Here is a 17,775-nt window from a genome sequence, read left to right as displayed (position 1 = left end):
ACTTAACCAACTGAGCCACCCAGGTGCCCCCGAGAGTGACTTAGTTTTTATAGCTTCCAGTGGATTTTCATATAAATACCTTTTATAGTTGTTAGAGCACATCTCGATTTCGCACAGAAGTGGGGGGGCTTGGAAATCATAGACCTCTTTCTCAAACACCAAGCACCACCGCTACCTTGTAACTTCCCAGTGTAACTAACCGAGCAATTCTGCTGTTTCAGGAATCATTATTTAAGCAAACTTTAAAAAGAAGTCAGGGAAAAATGTAACAACTGTAAAATGTAGGTGGTCCGAATATGGGTTTTCACTGTAGAATCCTTGCAACTTTTTTGTTATCTTTGAAATATTTCATAAAAAATGTTGAAAACTACGTAGGGAAAGATGAACTCTGTGGGGTGGAGGGTGGGGGAGAACTAATCATTTGTTCACGTGCACTACTGGGCACCCAAGGGCAGCCTCTCCCCCGTTCCTGTACTCCTACCCTGATGTAATAAGCAGCATGCTGAATGGACTCTAAGGTCAGTCGGATCGGGTGGGTCTCCTCTGTAGTCCTCTAGCAGACCTTGCACAGCCTTTAGCTGACTCCTGCTCACAGATACCAAGGAAAGCGGTTTCTAAAACTTGTTCTAAAAAAAAAAAAAATTAGCAGATACCTTTAAGGTGCTCAAGAAAGACTGGGATGTACTGTGTATGGATTAATAAATCAGTGGTATGGGGGCAGCTGGGGGCTCAGCTGGTTGAGCATCTGACTGTTGATCTCAGCTCAGGTCATGATCTCAGGGTCGTGAGCCCAAGCCCTGCGTTGCGCTCCACGCTGGTGGTGGAGCCTACTTAAAAAATAAATAAATAAATATAAAAATCAGTGATGCATTTATCTTCACTTATCTGGGTTGCAAGGTCAAAGATCTGAGAAGCTGTGATCAGCATATCACATTGTCATTTTTTCTAATACTTGTTTTTTAATTGACTTTTTCTCTTTGGCTGTACTCCTTTAAACCACGTTTCACTCCCTCTTTCCTTACAATTTACAGGCTCCATACTGTGGCTATTCTGCGATGTCGTTCCAGTTGGTTTTGTTTTTTACGTTGGATCCTTCTAACATTCTGTGCTGGTTTCATGATCCTTGGGCTAAGTTACAATTCCCGAGGCCCCTCATTATCCGACTTTACATGGCTTCCTGGTATCAGTTTTAAACCTCCCAGTGCCCATACTCCACCTAGTTGTACGGGATATTTTAAAGATTTATTTATTTTAGGTGGGGGGGGGGAGAGAGAGGAAAGCGATTGAGCATGGGGGGAAGGGGCAGAAGGAGAGGAAGAGAGAGAATCTTAAGCTGGCTCTACACCCAGCATGGATCCCGATATGGGGCTCGATCTAATGACCCTGAGATCATGACCTGAGCCGAAATCAAGAGTCGGATGCCCAACTGACTGAGCCACCCAGGTGCCCCATTGTTCCATAAACTTTAAGAGGACCGCTCACCACTGTGTCCATGCTGTCTGACATACACAGTAGGTGCTTAGTAATTTCTGCTGCATGAATAAGTAAATGATAAATAAAAGAACAAGTAAACGAAATGGGAAGAGAAAAAAGGGGGAGGTGCTATCTTATCCATTTATCTAGTATCAGCTTTACTGAGATAGAATTCACCTCTGTAGTGTGTACAGTTTACTGGTTTTAGTTCTTTATTTTTGGATCAGCCATTTCTAAAGAGTAAGTTAGTTACAGGGGAAAATATGGAAATTTACAAAAAATTTACAAAAGCTCCATTTATTTTGACTTTATTAAGAAAACAATGTTTTTGTTGTAAGAAATACTATTTTAAATAAATTATTTAGAACCAATAACTGAACATTTAAATTAAAGAGATATAAACATGTCAAAGGAATGAAACATAGATCTTTTTATTATGTGCGAGTCATGCATTCACTTTCTTCCTCAGGTCAATGCTTACCTCGGGGGGTCTGCATTGCCCAAGTCTTTGCTTGTAACGCACCCCACTCCCTATGGCAGCGTCCTTGCATCTGTGTTTCTGTGTCTGTCTGTGTGTGTCTATGTATGTTTTGATGGTCTTTATATCGGGGGGAGGGGGGAGGCGTGGTAGTTTTCGGGGTTTCCAATGCCATTACCATCGCTGTCTTTTTCAGGAAGTGTGTCCAAATCTTTGCTTCATTTTGCTCAACGCAAATGAGGAGCTTGGTTTGGTACTTTATGTCTTCTCTTTTTCAGACGCAGTTGGTCTGCCGCAGATGATAAAGAATCCAACTGTGGATAACAAAAGAAGTATTTCGAGTGGCACTTTCTGCTGAAAATCAATTCATCAAATATTTACTAGGGCAGGCCCTGTGCTGTGGGAAATACGTATTTCCTCACATGTAACCTCCCGGTCTCTGTTTACCAGGCTGGGGGAGTTAGGCATAAACACATGGGATTTGAACATAAGACAAGGACAATAGAAAACATGAGGTAACATAAAGGAGGAGATGACCTTGTTATCCTGACCGGAAATTACGATGATAGCTTGACAACTAGAAGCTTCCAACCTGTGGAAGCTGGGACCAAGCATCTGGGACCAGAAGTCTCAGGAGATCCTGGACACGACCGCTGTGGTGTTGAGCTGGGCCCTGGCAGGTCTGTGGCAGTGAGAGCACAGACTCGAGGTTTTGGAAAGTTTTCCGTCCACGGAGAAGCAAAGAGGACTGACTGTTATCTGGTTAGGTGGAGAAGAGGCCACTCCAGGCCCAGGGGAGAGCATTAGCCGTATTTGGAGATGATAGAGAAGACCGTAATAAAGGATGTGGGTGGGAACGTGCCTGCGGAAAGGGACTTAGGACCGGAATATCAAGGACCACACTTAAGCGGAGAGAAAGCTAAAAGACGTTCCTCAGGAAGAGACTAGAGACTCCTGTGTCGGCAATAAGGAACGAAGGAAAATTCGGAGGGACCCCAGAAGTGATGCTTTATGAATATTTATGTGGCACCGGTGTCTGGGTGGAAAGCTGTGAGGAGGCTCTTACAAACCTCTAGGCAGGAGACAAACAAGAGCTGCCCTGGGGTCTGAGTAAAAAGGGACATTTCCAGACAAAAGCATCAGGAAGGGACTGTGTTTCGGTGGGTAGCGGGGGGAGAGGCAGAACACTTCTGAGGTAATGGCAGGGCTGGGCGGCACCGCCTGGGAGGCAGTGGAAGGGCGCAGCATCCGGGCCGAGGGGCGAGCTGGAGCTGCTAGGTCTGGGAGGCCTGAGCCCTGGGAGAACGAACGGTCCAGGCCGTGGGCTCGGCTGCTGCTGAGTGTGTGAACAGCAGGAGAGAGGAGGAGCGCCTGGACGAGTCCTGGGACAGACTGGGAAGTCTGCGAACGAAAGGACCTGACAGCATGGGCAGCCTGTTTCAGAGGGGCTCTGACTTCGCTTCCAGAGTGGAGCTAAGGGAGGAGGACTCTGACGAAGAGCTGGCAACCGGCTTCCCTCTGATTTGTAGGAGTGCAGATTCAGGAGACTGTGGGAGCAAGTATGTTTCACAAAGAGGGAATGTGGTGAAGAAACAGGCTGAGACCAATTGTTCTAGAACAGAGAGCCGTGTGTGTACATTTGCCAAGAGGAAGGAGCCAGTGCGGTGGATAATGGAGGAGCAGTGTCTGAAGACCTGGAAAGGAAGAGCATCGACCGAGCATGAGGGGAGACTGAGGCCACAGGACTGACGATGGCCTTTACACAGAGGTGGAGAAGGTTCACAGCTGGGCTGTTTCCCTGCTGCTTCTGTGCCTTCCTCGCCTCCTGCGCCCCCCAATCCAGCTTCTGAGTCTCCTCCCTGACCCTACACCCAACCCAGGCTGTGGGCCAGGAGTCTGTGACCAGAGGGGGAAGGACACTTACACAGAGGAAGAGGAGCACAAGTCCGGGCCAGGATGGAGGGAAGGAGGAAAGAACACAGGCGACCAAAGCGTTCTGGATTGAAGGAAGGAAGGAAGCTCAAGGAATCTGTAATGGGCTCGACTCTCAGCAAAGTGAGGGGACACATGGGAGGAAGGAGTGTGGGGAAGGTCCCAGAACCATGTGATGGGAGGTTCCCTGGAGGTGACCAGGAAGGCAGAGGAACAATACCGAGGGCCAGCTGAGGCTCTGTGCTCACAGCGCTGGACTCAGGGAAAACACATACTGAGACTCACCCAAACGGCTCTAAGAAGGCATGTCTGGTGGAAGGGCAAAAAGCCAACGGTTTCAAGGACTAATGGCGATGAACTGGCAGCTACCTACATTTGCAGTGCGGTAAAAAGAGAGGTGAGGTAAGCCAGAAGTGGTGGGGGGGGGGGGGGGTCAAGGGATTGGAGGTGAAAAGGCAGCCCAAAGCAGGGATAGTGGAAGGGAGAGAGCAGAACAACTGGACTGGCTGGTGCGGGAGGGCCAGCTGCCAAGGGGGCAGATTTCAGAGTCTGAGGTCTCAGTACGAGTGGTGTGGGGAGTAGCTATTAGAGAAGAGGAGAACAGGGCCCTGAGAAGCAACAAAACACAGATGTGGATGTCCCTCAGGGTGACAAGGACCCTGAGATGTGCACTGCAGTCCTCGAGGGGGACGGAGGTGACCCAGAGGACATCAGGGGCTGGGGAGGGGTCATGGAAGGGCATCTCCTTATTTTATAATGGCGTTTGTCTCATTTGAGGAGGATGCCTGTCTGAATGTGTGAACACCAAGAGGCTTCTGTACCTCTTCAAAAGTCTTGGGATTTATAGATGGCACAATCACTTCCCACATCCCATTCCATCCTCTGTAAGAAGTAGACCATGGTGCTTTCCACCAGTAAGCCACTCAGGATGGCCAGCAAGGAGAGCTTTCGGTTGATGTTCAGAGTCACTGGAAAAGAAAAGGCACCTCATAAGTTCTTAAGAGTTTAATTAAGTGATATTAGGATGTACATTCTGTGGCATTATGAATGGAATTGTTCTGTCAACTGTTTTTTTAGAGAATCTCTATTCATTCTTATTAATCCGGGCTGCTACCTTCTCCCACATTTTCATCTCTGGAGAGAAACAAAGCATGTGCTTGTAACAAAAACACTAAGCTTCCCCTCCTGGAATCAAGACACAGATCTCCATGAATATAGGAGAAAACAAAAAAATTGATTCTAAGGTTATAAAGAGGTTAGCAGAAAAAAACCAGAGCTTTCTCAGTTTTACGGTTTACAAGATGATAAGCATTTCAAGAAAAGGTATCAGGTAAGAGGTTACTTAAAATAACCCTTCTCACAATGGATGGGAAAAATGAAGACCCACAGGGCCGCTCATCCCTTTGTTGGTATAATAGGAATTGTGCTTCCTGGCTTGACAAGTGCCGGGCTGTGTACATCTGGACAAGTCATTCACAAAGTGGGGGTAATCACGGCTGCCCTACAACCTCCCAGGACTGAGATAACACACAAGAAAGCATTCCGAAAACTAAAAAATACTATGTGGTTAATTTGAGCAATTACAGACTATGTGCTATGTATAAGGCACTAGAGAAATGCTAGACACTGTTATTGTTCTATGGAGAATTCCACTGTTTAACAGGGTTTATATGACGGTGTTGGAGAAACAAGGCTTTAAGCTTGTATGTGGGTTGAAGGCTGAGAAGAACGAATAAAAGATAAACATACCTCTAATTGCCTGAAAATTTGATGTAAGGACGAATACTTTAATGAGTCGGAGGCACAGGGGTGTGTAGTCATGCTCCCAAATGACAGCTGGAATCAGCAGGAGTTTTCCATAGCTAGATAATAATAACGCTTTCAGCAGCAAAATGAAGTTGGGTTTTTTTTTCGCTGTCATCGGTCGTTCTACCCACAGGAAAGTAAAAATGCCAATAAAAAAGGCAGTTTGTTCTAAGGAGGAAATGGAAAACAGAAATATGAATGTCTCTTTCCAAACCATCTCTCTCTAAATACAAAGAAACCACAATTCCAAAATACAACTTATCGGCTGACTTCATTAGAACTGTTTCATCGAGACCAAATTTTCTTTTTCCCCTTCCTTCTTTTTCAATAGATAAGGCCCTGCCTTTTGGGTCAAATCCTGCTGGTGCGACTGCGGAAGTATATTTCAGCAGTTCTTTCATGCAGTATTTCACGGTCCACTGAAGTAAAAGTCAGTCCGTTAGAACTGTAATCATCAGCTCTCTGAAGTTCTTTCTAGGAAGTAAGGTGCTGTTTAAACAACTTCAGTGTTCCAGATCTCCACAGAAAGAATAAAATGGGGCGCGAGCAGATTTTTAAGTCCGAAAGATGGGACCCACCCTAAAAATTACGTGCGAAGGTGTTTTCTTTGTTCAGTCTCCCACTATTTATTGCCTATTATCTACAACATTTGAATACTGTTACCTAAATTTAAAACTTCCCTTACTCATTTCAACAAACTTTCTGAGTGCAATTCCTTATCCTTCCAGAAAGTATTCAAAGACAGAGTCCAGACCAGAAGCCACAGTTCCACCGGGTCCACAGAACAGAGCAGAGTCTGTTCTGTTCCCATTAACTAGGAATTTAACATTTTTTTTCAACTGCGATATAATGTTTATTAAGATTGTTAGTCCTCTGATGACCCAGCTGCGTATGTTTTGAGGGGTCTGTCCCTAATTCTATTTCTCCCCATAGCTGTGTTATTCGGGTTCCTGCAGAATCAGGTTTTTCTGGAACACATATATCAAATTTTAAGAGAGACAACTGTATTTTTCCTACAATGTTGTATAACCAAATAGAGCCAAACTAAAGAGGTTCCAAACACAGGTGACTAGAATCACTAAAAGTAATTTTGGATGGCTGACCTACATGGCATTTGATACATCCCTCAGGGGAGACACCCCATCTCCCTGCAAAGTAACTCCAGGACTTGTCAACTGCAAGGATCTGCTCAGATAGGTAGATCTTCTAGCCTGGGATTTGGACAAAAATAATAACAAAAGCAACAGAGAACTCCCTAACAACGAGAATGATCTCACCATAGAGGGTGAGAGGGTTGTGTCCTGTCACTGGAGAGACTCAAAGCTAGACCACCTTGCAGAACTGAGCCTCTACTCCGGAGGTGTTCACAGGTCAGACGGGCTCAGAAGGATCTAGCGTGCTGCACGGAGAAGCGCCATGTGGGGAGCCCAGAGCACCACCCATCTCTGTGCTGACATTAACCTGCTGCGGGACTTTGGGGAAATCACCTGCCTTCCCACTTCTAGGCTTCCACAGCCACACAGAGGGGAGACCCCAACCTACCTACCAAAGAGGATGGTCGTGAACATGAAGTGATAAAACTGCAAAAGCAGCGTTTAAATCCTAAAATGCTGCATTTATGTAACATATTTTCTATAAGCTATTTTAGAGGTTCATAACCTAATACTGGATAAAAAAGTTAAGTAACAATAGAAAAAGATTTCTGATTTAGTGTCAGAATATCCGCTATAGGGTAGGTGCTACAGTAATTTCAGACTTTGGAAATGAGCCTGATTTATTTTGTATATGAAAAATTATGGACATAAAAGAGTTTATGCTTAGAAATTTTAAAAGCCTTTGCTTTAAACCTTAAAATTATATTAGGTTCTTGTTCTTGGCTTAGGCAATGTTTTCAAGGATGTTTTTAATAGTATTATGTATGTTAGGGAATTCTTAGCATATAAATTTTATTTATTTATTTTTTAAAGGATTTTATTTTTAAGTAATCTCTACACCCAACATGGGGCTCGAACTCACAACCCCGAGATCAAGAGTCACTTGCTCTACAAACTGAGCCAGCAGGCACCCCACCATACAAATTTTAAAACCTCAGAACTGCACGAGAGGACCAAGAGAGTGAGAGCAGAGAAGAAAAAGGGACAGAAGACGACATAGTCCAGAAATCTGACCCTGCAGTGAACTAGAGACTTGATATTATTATAATAATATTTCTTTATAATCAAAGAGTTTAGAAGCAGAGAAGCATGGAAGCCAGTAAGGAAGAAAATAAATCACAGAAATTAATACAATTCTGACCTAAGTCATAAATTCGAATTCTGAAGAAAAGCTACTCTAGAACTTAAGGAATTTGGGGGCAGTAGCCACTTTCCTTGTATGCAGTCAGATAAATAAGAAGTATTCCCTAGTAAATAGATTGCATTAGTTCAATGCAATTAGCATAACATATTGGATAATGTCTGGCAGTTATCTATCTGTTTTAATAAAGATGGGACCTAGGTAATCTTTAAATTGGACAATCGAGAAATTAAATTGAGGAATCTTATCAACAATACTATGCCTCACGATATTTTATGAAACTCTCTAATCTGATAAATATAACCATTTTCATAACATATCTGGGGTAACAAATAAAGTAAAAAAGCAGATAATTTAGACAAACTCATCTAACAGGTTAGTGATAGAGCTGAACATTTAGTCTCAAGTCCTGTATTAACCCCCTCCTCTTACCAATGATTAAGACCACCCACCTCACTTTTAACCAGAATAGTGATTACTAGTTCACTTCTTCCTACCTAGAGAGGCAATTGCGAACATTCTATAGAAATCCCATTCCTTGGCATATCTGATGAAGTCGTTAGGATCAGTGTTCTGGTTTGAATCTTGAAGCTGCCACCATCTCAGGTATGCTTCACAAAGCAAACAAAATATGCAGAGTTTTCCATGCATCTGGGAGTCAAAAAGACAATGCCATCCACTGGGTAAAGAAACAATTATACGTAACACCAAATAGACACAGGCAGCTAAGTATCTGGGGTTTTGAAGAGCCTCCCATCTCATAGCTTTTCAAATCAGATCTGCTCAATTAAGCGTGTCACTGTGTTGTCTGTAAACCAGTGGTTTTTGTCAGCAACATCCATCAGAATCATGGGGAGATTTTTCAGACTGCAAACATCTAGGCCCCAATCCTGATCCAGGATCTTTGGAAGTAATCCTAGACATGCAATTTTGAAACAGCTCTGGGGGAAGAAGGAGGATTCTGATGTATACCCCTAGTTAAGAAATACTGCTTTAAACAGTTCACCCTTCACTGTATTTTCAGCATCTGTCCTGCATCAGAACAGAATCAGGCACAGAATTTCTGTGACTCATGGCTAGATGGAAGCAGCCATGAGAATAGATTTAACCTGAAGATTCCATCATACCTCATAGGAAACTATTAGTCCGAACATAAATTTTAAAAAAATGGCCCTATGCCCGATGAGCATGAATTCATATATTGAAGACAACAATTAAAGATAGAAAATCCCCTGCAAGTTTTAAAGAGTCTGAAATTTTGGCAAAAAATAAAATACCAGGCAACAAGAATCGGCTTTTAATTTATTTATAAGTGGGTTCCACGCTGGGCTTGAACTCACAACCCTGAGATCAAGACCTGAGCTGAGATCAAGAGTCAGACACTTAACCGACTGAGGCACCCAGGAGCCCCAAGAATTGGCTTTTAAAAATACATTATTGGGGCACCTGGATGGCTCAGGTGGTTGGGCGTTGGACTCTTGGTTTCGGCTCAGGTCATGATTCCAGGGTCGTGGGGTCTGAGCCCTGCATCAAGCTCTGCACTCAGCTCCCACCCCCAGCGTGTGTGCTCTCCCTCAAATAAATAAAATCTTTTAAAAAATAAAAAAATTAAAAAACCACATTATTCCATGGGTTGGACCTTCTATGTCAACAGAAAGTGGGGAAAAGAAAGTGTGTGCACAAATGCCATGCAGTCCAGGAATAGGTATCAGTGTGGGCTTCTGAACTTACTCTAGTTGGCTCCAGTCAGGAATTACCTGGGGAGTTTTAAGAAATAGATCCTTGAAGATTCTGATTTAATTGATTCCGGGTGTGGCCTCACTTGGAAAGATTAACTGCCATGCCCTCCTTCTCTCCCACGTGATTCTATTGTGTACCAAAGTTTGGGAATCGCTCTAGAGATTTAAAAACTGCCCTGGTGGGGTGCCTGGGTGGCTCAGTCGTTAAGCGTCTGCCTTTGGCTCAGGGTGTGATCCTGGTGTTCTGGGATCGAGCCCCACATCAGGCTCCTCTGCTGGGAGCCTGCTTCTTCCTCTCCTGCTCCCCCTGCTTGTGTTCCCTCTCTCTCTGGCTGTCTCTCTCTCTGTCAAATAAATAAATGAAAATCTTTAAAAAAAAAAAAAAAAACTGCCGTGGTTACTTAACTTGGGTGGTGGAGGGGAGGGATTCCCTCAGTCGAATATAAAATGCAACAAATTGTTTAAAAATATTTCTCTTTTAATGTTTGCTACTTCTTCAGGTGTAATTCTCTCCCTACCTGGATATATTTAATTTTATTGTTAGAAATAACTGATGTCTTTTTCAAAAAGGTAACCTACTGAAAGGCGATCCAGATTATGGTTTGTCAGTTTCCTCCCAGTGACCATATTCTTAAATATTCACTGAACATTGTGCACCTTGTTTATCAATGCCTGTTATTTCTAGAAACTTCCAGATATTGTTGAAATAAAAGACCTATTCTCATTAGAATTTCTTTTTCTTTTCTTTCTTTCTTTTTTTTTTTTTTTTTAAGATTTTATTTATTTATTTGACAGAGAGAGAGACAGCCAGCGAGAGAGGGAACACAAGCAGGGAGAGTGGGAGAGGAAGAAGCAGGCTCCCAGTGGAGCAGGAAGCCTGATGCGGGGCTCGATCCCAGAACCCTGGGATCACGCCCTGAGCCAAAGGCAGACGCTAATGACTGAGCCACCCAGGCGCCCCTCTTTTCCTTTTCTTTTTTTTTAAAGATTTTATTTATTTATTTATTTGATAGAGAATGGGAGAGAAAGCACGAGCAGGGGGAGCAGCAGAGGGAGAGGAAGAAGCAGGCTCCTGACTGAGCAGGGACCCTAATGCAAGACTCGATCCCAGGACCCCGAGATCATGACCTGAGCTGAAGGCAGACACCCAACCAACTCAGCCACCCAGGTGCCCCTAGAATTTCTTTTTAAAATGATGTTCTTTAATTCTGTTCAAAATTATTATTCTTTAAATGTACAAGAGCACCATAAAGGAAAATTAGAAAATAAAAACATTACCACAACTTACATTTATTTTAGTATTGAAAAGAATATGTCTGTAGGCCTGGGCTTTGCATAAAATAGCATTAATCAAGATGATAACAGGATCATACTCGATATATTTGTCTACAGGTTTCTGGCAGGATTTCTGAAATAATGTGAGATAATATTAGAACAAGCAAATTTATACATTCTGAAATCTTAAAGGATTTCAAACTAGCAGAGTCTATTTTGGACTATAGCAATAAGGACATATCAGCATTTATTTACATTAACTTCTCTTCAGACACAAAATATTCATCTATAGAAGCCCTGGTTTCACAAATGACTAAATATAATCTTCTAGGCGAGAGATAGTAATCTTTGAATCTCATATGTAAGAAGCTAAAAAGACATTTGATTTAAAGACTGGTTTTAGGCAGAAAAGTATCCCAGAAAATTCTACTTTCAGTTTGTAGGAATTATTATAAAATAAGGAAATAAATTTATAATGTATTTTCATTGAGAAATTGTTCCCTGTTGGCTAGATGGCCACTGACTTTGTGATTCTTGAAACATGATTTCGAGGAAGGGGTTCAGAAGAGTTACCTTGGACCAAAGCTTCTGAGAGCTAAAAGCAGGTAAAGAGTGTGGCACAGTGTCAACAATCTGGGGGTGGCAGATACCAAGAGAAACTTGTTTCTCTCCTCCAATAACATCAAGACTATGGAAAGAAAATGGTATTTCTCTGGGTCAGTGAAGACACTGGAGGACCCCAAGCTGTGCGCAAGGAAGTGGGTTGGTCAGCTTGGTTCTAGGTTACTCGAAGCAAGACTCCTGGGCTCTCTGTGACTCCTATGAAATTGCCCTTTTTTTGGGGGACACATGTGATTACAATGTTATCAAATCCCAGCATCATCAGAACATATAAAACACAGGTGTACAAGAACAAGCTCATCAGAAATGTGACATTTGAAACAGTTTTAGTTACAAAGTTGAATCAAGGCTACTATTCTAATGGCTATAATTCAAACATAAAACATTTTGAAATTTTGAGAAGGTAAAATAGAAATAGAAGTGATGGATATGCAAACATATGGGGATGGCCTTTTAATGACATCAAATCCCTAGGAAAAAAACCGAAGTCCGCTGACGAATATTAACCCTGACTCCAAATGTAATGAAAAAATCACTTCCACCTTAGAGTTTCTCCACTTCATTCATGTCATTTACAAGAAATGGGTGTGGTTTTGAGTCATCAAGTGAACCAATGAAGGGAGATGTGCTATTACCTCAAATTTAAATCCACTAATAAAACTGAGGCCTAACAGGCTAATAATTTTGCAGTTTTTCAGCTGGGCAAAGAGTGAGCCGGGGTCTGAACAGAAGCCACAGAATCAGAAATCCTATGTTCATGACAAAGAGCTGTTTTCCAGACGCCCTCCCTGTGCTACCCATGTGGGAAACACTTCCTCTCTACAAACCACACTGCAACACCAGAGATGCTACTTCATTGTAAAATGAGGCTACTGGCTGGTCAACGGTCTTTTCTCTGTCCTTTAAAAGTTCCCTAAAACCCATCTTCAGACATTGCAAGTTTATACCAGGATTTGGACAATTTTTAGAAGGAGTTAGGCAGAAACCAGCACTGGCGGACATGGCAGGCCAGTTTTCCCTCTGCAATCACTCATCTGACCAATGTGTTCGGAGTGGCTACAACAGTGATTAGAACAGCTCTCTTTGCTTAGCCATTTCTATGGACCAGGCACTTTCAAGGTGCTGGATATTCACCTTGAGACATAAGTCTCTATCCTCTAGGACCTTATAGTTTAGAAGAGGAAGACAAATAAGCCTGCTGCTGTTAAGTGCTTTAGTGGAATGAATACATGGTGACATGAGCGCAAATAGAAGGAGTGGCTTCTGGCCTCAGGTGCGATGTCATGTGCTATGCCCATCTTCCCTTCCTAGCATTCTGAGTATTTTATAAACATCGAGAATTCATTAGCGTCTGCTGGTTCCCTCCCTATCAGCTTCAGCCTAATTTTTCCTTGTTCTGCTTCTGTTATTTGCTTTTCCCTTGAGTGCTTCCTCCACCTTGACTGTAAGGAGGGAAACCATACACACACACAGCAAACAAATGTAGTAAAACATCTTAGTGGCAGATGGCTACATTTAGGTATGTTTTCTGATTTTGGAAAAATTGTTCCATTCCATCCACTACTTACTAGACACATATCCTGAAAAAGAAAGTTGTCCTCTAAGAAACCACTGCAGCACGGGGACCATGCACACCCCAGAAACTCAAACACTTCTACCACCTCTATCTCACCATGGATACGAATGACTTTCTGCTGCTATGTTCTCCAGTTCTCTGGTGAATCACATCTCTTTTAGAATATAAACTGGCCAATATTTTATGAATATTTTTGCTTCTTCTTTCCCCATCATCTTCAGGGCCATCCCCTTCCCCACTCATTCTCCCATCTGTTTCATTTTAGCTCCACGATAAGCAAACACGTATCTTGAAAGTGGATCCCCTTAGACTTTACGCACCTCAAGGGCAGGAGAATGTCTTATTCATCTTTGCATCCAGCATCTAAAGGTGGAAGCTGAATATTGTAGTACTGAGCAGACTTGAAATTTAGGAGAATCTCAAAGGAGTCTTGTTTTGTTACCATCATGAATTTATCAAATATGTAAGCACATAAAAGAGTCCAGGGACTACAGGATATCAAAAGTACTATATCTTTATTATTTATTTTTTTAAAGATTTGATTTATTTATTTGTCAGAGAGAGAGAGAGACAGAGAGAGCACAAGCAGGGAAAGCATCAGGTAAAGGGAGAAGCAGGCTGTCCACTGAGCAGGGAGCCCGAGGCGGGACTTGATCCCAGGACCCTGAGATCATGACTTGAGCTGAAGGTAGATGCTTAACCGACTAAGCCATCCAGGCAATCCCCAAAATGCTATATCTTAAAACATAATTATAATGAACTACGAAAAGCTGAAGGAGAGGGAATGGCTAAACGCAAGGGCCACGCTTCCATTAGATGGAGGAAAATTAAGGAAACCCAGAGGAGCAAGTGGGGAGGAATGGCAGTGGAAAAACAGGAAGAGGAAAGAGAAGGGAGATTAGACTGAAAAATATAGGGAGGGGATCAGGCTGAGTATACTGCTGACTCCAAAGACAGCAGCTAAGAGACCAAAGTATGTATGAGTTACCAACTTATAGAAACTTTGGCTACTTTTTCAGAACAAATAGCCTAATGTCTAAAAACTTTTTACTCTCACGCCTTAGGAGAGCCTTCAAAAAATTATTTCACGACTTAATTTTCAGAGTCTAGCATCAACTAAATGATTTTTCGTAAATAATGCCACTATGCATAGTATCATGATAAAAATGAGTATACTACACAGTCTAAGCCATCAGGGAATGACTGTGTGCAATAACGTACTGTACCACCACTCAATATTTCAAATATAATTCTAGGGAAGCCATCATCTGATGATTAGGAAAACGATTTTGTTAGTTTAATGCCAATGATTTCAAAAAGATAAAGATTAATTTATATCATTAAAGATCACTAACTAAACTGAAGAGACAGTAAAAGCTTTACTCTGGACAAGACTATATTCACAGTTATGTGGTTGTCATCTTTAAGACAGATCACTTAATTGGGCCAGTCCAGAAGTCATTAAATTTAGATGCCATATAACTCACAAGGCCACCAGAATGGCCAAGGATATGAGCATCTGAAAACCTAGAAATGGTTCATTCATTCAGGAAATACTTATTGTGTACTTACTATGTGTCAGGCACTGTCCTGGGTGAGCCAGCTATATTAATGAATAAATCATACACACTCTCTGCCGTTGTGTAGCTTATATCCAGTGGGAGGGTATACGCGATAAATAACAAATAAGTCAATTGTATAGAATATTCAAAGATGATAGGTGCTATGGGAAAGATAAAGCAGGGGGAGGTGATAAGGTATACCAGACTCGGGAGGGAGAATCACAATTTGTAATAGGGTGGTCAGACTAGGCCTCTCTGAGATGTTAAAAATAAAAATAATTGAAGGAGGTGAGGGAATTAGCTATGTCAGACACCTGACGGAAAAGCATTCCACGTATAGTGCAGAGGCCCTTGAGGAAGGAACCTGTCTGGTTTAAGAACATTCAGGAGACAATGGAGCTGCAGTAGAATAAGAGAAGAGTAGCAGGGGACTACACAGGCCTTAGAGCCAATGCAAGGATTTTGGCCTTAACTCTGAGATGAAAAATCACTGGAAGGTTTGAGAAAAGGAATGACATAATCTAACTTCAATTTTAAAAGCCAGAGTTTGGCAGCTGGGTAAGGAGGCTGAAGAGGTGCAGGGGTAACATGGGCTAAGAGTTAGGACCATCATCCAGGTGAGACATGATGACACCATGGGTCATGGTGGTAGAGGTAGTGAAAAGCAGTGGACTCTAAACATAGTCTGAAGACAGAGCTAACAGGATCTGCCAAGCAAATGAATAAGGAATGTGGGAGAAAGGGGAATCAAGTCTGACTAAGATTTTTTGCTCTTGGGAAATAAAATGGTCTAGTTGCCATGAACTGTGAAAGTCTGATGTAACTATAAAAATCCAATTGGAGAAATCCAGTAGGTAGTTGGACGTTTGCAGACATTGTGGATGGAGTTCAAGGAAGAGGTTCAGGCTGGAGGCTTAATCTGGCAACTGTCAAAGTTTAGATGGAATTTAAAGCCAAGAACCAGAATGAGCTCTTCAAAGAAGAGTGTGTAGACAGAGGCCCAAGAACTGAGCCTTAGGGTACTCAGTGGTTATTAGGTAAGGAAGGTGAGGAAGAACAAGAAATGAGATTGAGAAGAATAGCCAGTAAGATAAGAAAACTAGAAGAGTCTGGTGTCCTGGCAATTGCACACAGCGTTTCCAGAGGGAAGTAATAAGATCAAATGCTGCTGACAGTTCACCAAGAATGGACTATTGGATTTAGTAAAGTGGAAGTCAGTGACTATGATCTTAAGAGCAGTTTCTAGTGAAATTGTGGGTGGGAAGAAAGTGTGTCTGAAGTAAATTCAAAAGAAAGTAGGAAAGGAAATAAAGATAGCAAGTACAAATACCTCTTAAAGGACTTTTGCTGTCAAAGGGAAGGGAAAAAGAGGAGGAGCTAAAGGAGGAAGTGAGGTGAAGAGTGCGTGTGTTTTTTAAATTAAAGACAGACTAGTACCTATATTGGTGGGAACGATTCAGCAGAGAGCAGAGAGTATTGCTGCAGAGATGTCCCTAAGTAAGTAGAAGAGGATGGATGGGGTCTAGGGCACAACCACATGCTGGTTTTAGACAGGTGTGTGGACAGTTCATTCTAACAGGAGGGAAGAAAGAGCATATGAAAAACAGGTGCTAGTACTGGGTTTATGTGGTTGCAAAGCTTGTGAAAGTTCTCTCTCTCTCTCTCTCTCTTTTTTTTTTTAGCAAAGCAGGGAAGCATATGTGGGAAACCTAAGAAGAGAGAAGGTTTGTGAGGATGGTTCATTAGAGTGGGAATGTGAATGGATTAGTGAAATGTAATGTGATGGCCAGATGGCATCCAGGGCTACACGAGGTTAGTGGTCATGAATTTAGGTGTTTTTTTCCTCAGTTGAAGTACAGCTGCAAGGGTGAGGAGACAGATCAGACAACATGTTGGATTTAACCAGGGTTGAAATTTTGCCAAGTGAGGGAAACCGCTTGAGAGAGGAACAATGATTATGTCAGTTGACAACAGATTAAACAGGTACACGTTCACAGTTTGTCTACTCACTTATATTTTACTACAGACCATGTTTTTCTAACGAGATTATTAGAAAATCATCAGGAGAACAGAAATGGGACAAAAATGCACTGACTGCCTATTAATGTGGCAGGTTCTTTGCTAGTACCCCAAAAAGAACCTCCAATTTTGTGACCTCTGAAACATTAAATCATTCTCTATAGACTATGAACACCTTAAAAGCAAAATGTTTACTTCATCATTTTTGTTTTTTTATCACCAGCGTCAAGCTTAGTGCTCTGCATACAACACATACTGTACATTCAATAACCACAAAGGATGAAACCTGAAATAAAATATTCCAGGAAAATTTAATAGGGGTATGGACCGTAAGGATGATGACATTCATTTAGGAAAGGGAGAATGGCTAAGAACTAAAGAGTTTGGGCGTGAACTCGAATGTCAACATCATCCAATCTTTAAATTTCTCTGCACAACGTCTACATACATCTCCGTTCGAGGATCCGTTCGCCGCGTTAGGTCTCACCAGCAAACATGACGGGTATGAGAAAACCGCTGTAGGTGGTGAGTTCTTTAACACTATAGGTAACAATGTAAAGGCTCCACTGACCCCGGACAGGAATGTCAAGTATCGAACTGAGAACTATACTAGAGGACCTTTAGACTCGTTGGTTTTTACTGCCCTACAAAGCTGATATACAGATCCCACTGCCTCTCACGGTCCCCAAATCCCGCCGCGCCATTTTTTCCCCAAGGACACCCCACACCTGACAACTCACGCAGATGGTTATCTTCAGCACTCCGTGGTTATAGTCTCGGTACAACTCCTTGGCCTCTTGGTTGCATTCGATGCACCTGTACTGGCAGGAGGCCGAGGCAGCAGTAGGAGTTGCTGCAACCCCATCCGTGTTCCCCTTGCCCGCGGCCACCCCTTCTGTGTTTCCCTTGCCTGGCCGTAGCCCACTCCGCCCACCGGTGCCCATTTCCACGCAACTGCGGCCGAGAACTTCCGATTCAGTGGCGGGGGAAGACGTCAGA

General features: G+C 42.6%; 1 protein-coding gene across 2 annotated transcripts; it reads right to left on the bottom strand.

The window, feature by feature from the left end:
* Positions 1 to 1,888: 1,888 nt before the first annotated feature.
* ARV1 (ARV1 homolog, fatty acid homeostasis modulator) lies at positions 1,889 to 17,773 on the bottom strand. Of its 2 annotated transcripts, none has more exons than XM_040624147.1 (6): positions 17,505 to 17,773; positions 11,012 to 11,131; positions 8,482 to 8,635; positions 5,633 to 5,857; positions 4,705 to 4,851; positions 1,889 to 2,265 (listed from the first exon to the last, which is right to left on the bottom strand). In XM_040624147.1, the coding sequence occupies exons 1-5, from the start codon at positions 17,718 to 17,720 to the stop codon at positions 4,709 to 4,711; spliced, it is 858 nt and encodes a 285-aa protein (XP_040480081.1). In that variant the 5' UTR covers positions 17,721 to 17,773; the 3' UTR covers positions 1,889 to 2,265; positions 4,705 to 4,708. The 2 variants fall into 2 exon arrangements, with proteins under 2 accessions (XP_040480081.1, XP_008687765.1); XM_008689543.2 differs by having other exon boundaries at positions 17,517 to 17,771.
* Positions 17,774 to 17,775: the final 2 nt, after the last annotated feature.

The sequence above is a fragment of the Ursus maritimus genome, unplaced genomic scaffold, assembly GCF_017311325.1.
Source record: "Ursus maritimus isolate PB19 unplaced genomic scaffold, ASM1731132v1 scaffold_7, whole genome shotgun sequence".
Lineage (NCBI taxonomy): Eukaryota > Metazoa > Chordata > Mammalia > Carnivora > Ursidae > Ursus > Ursus maritimus.
This window is presented reverse-complemented; position numbering and strand designations above follow the sequence as displayed.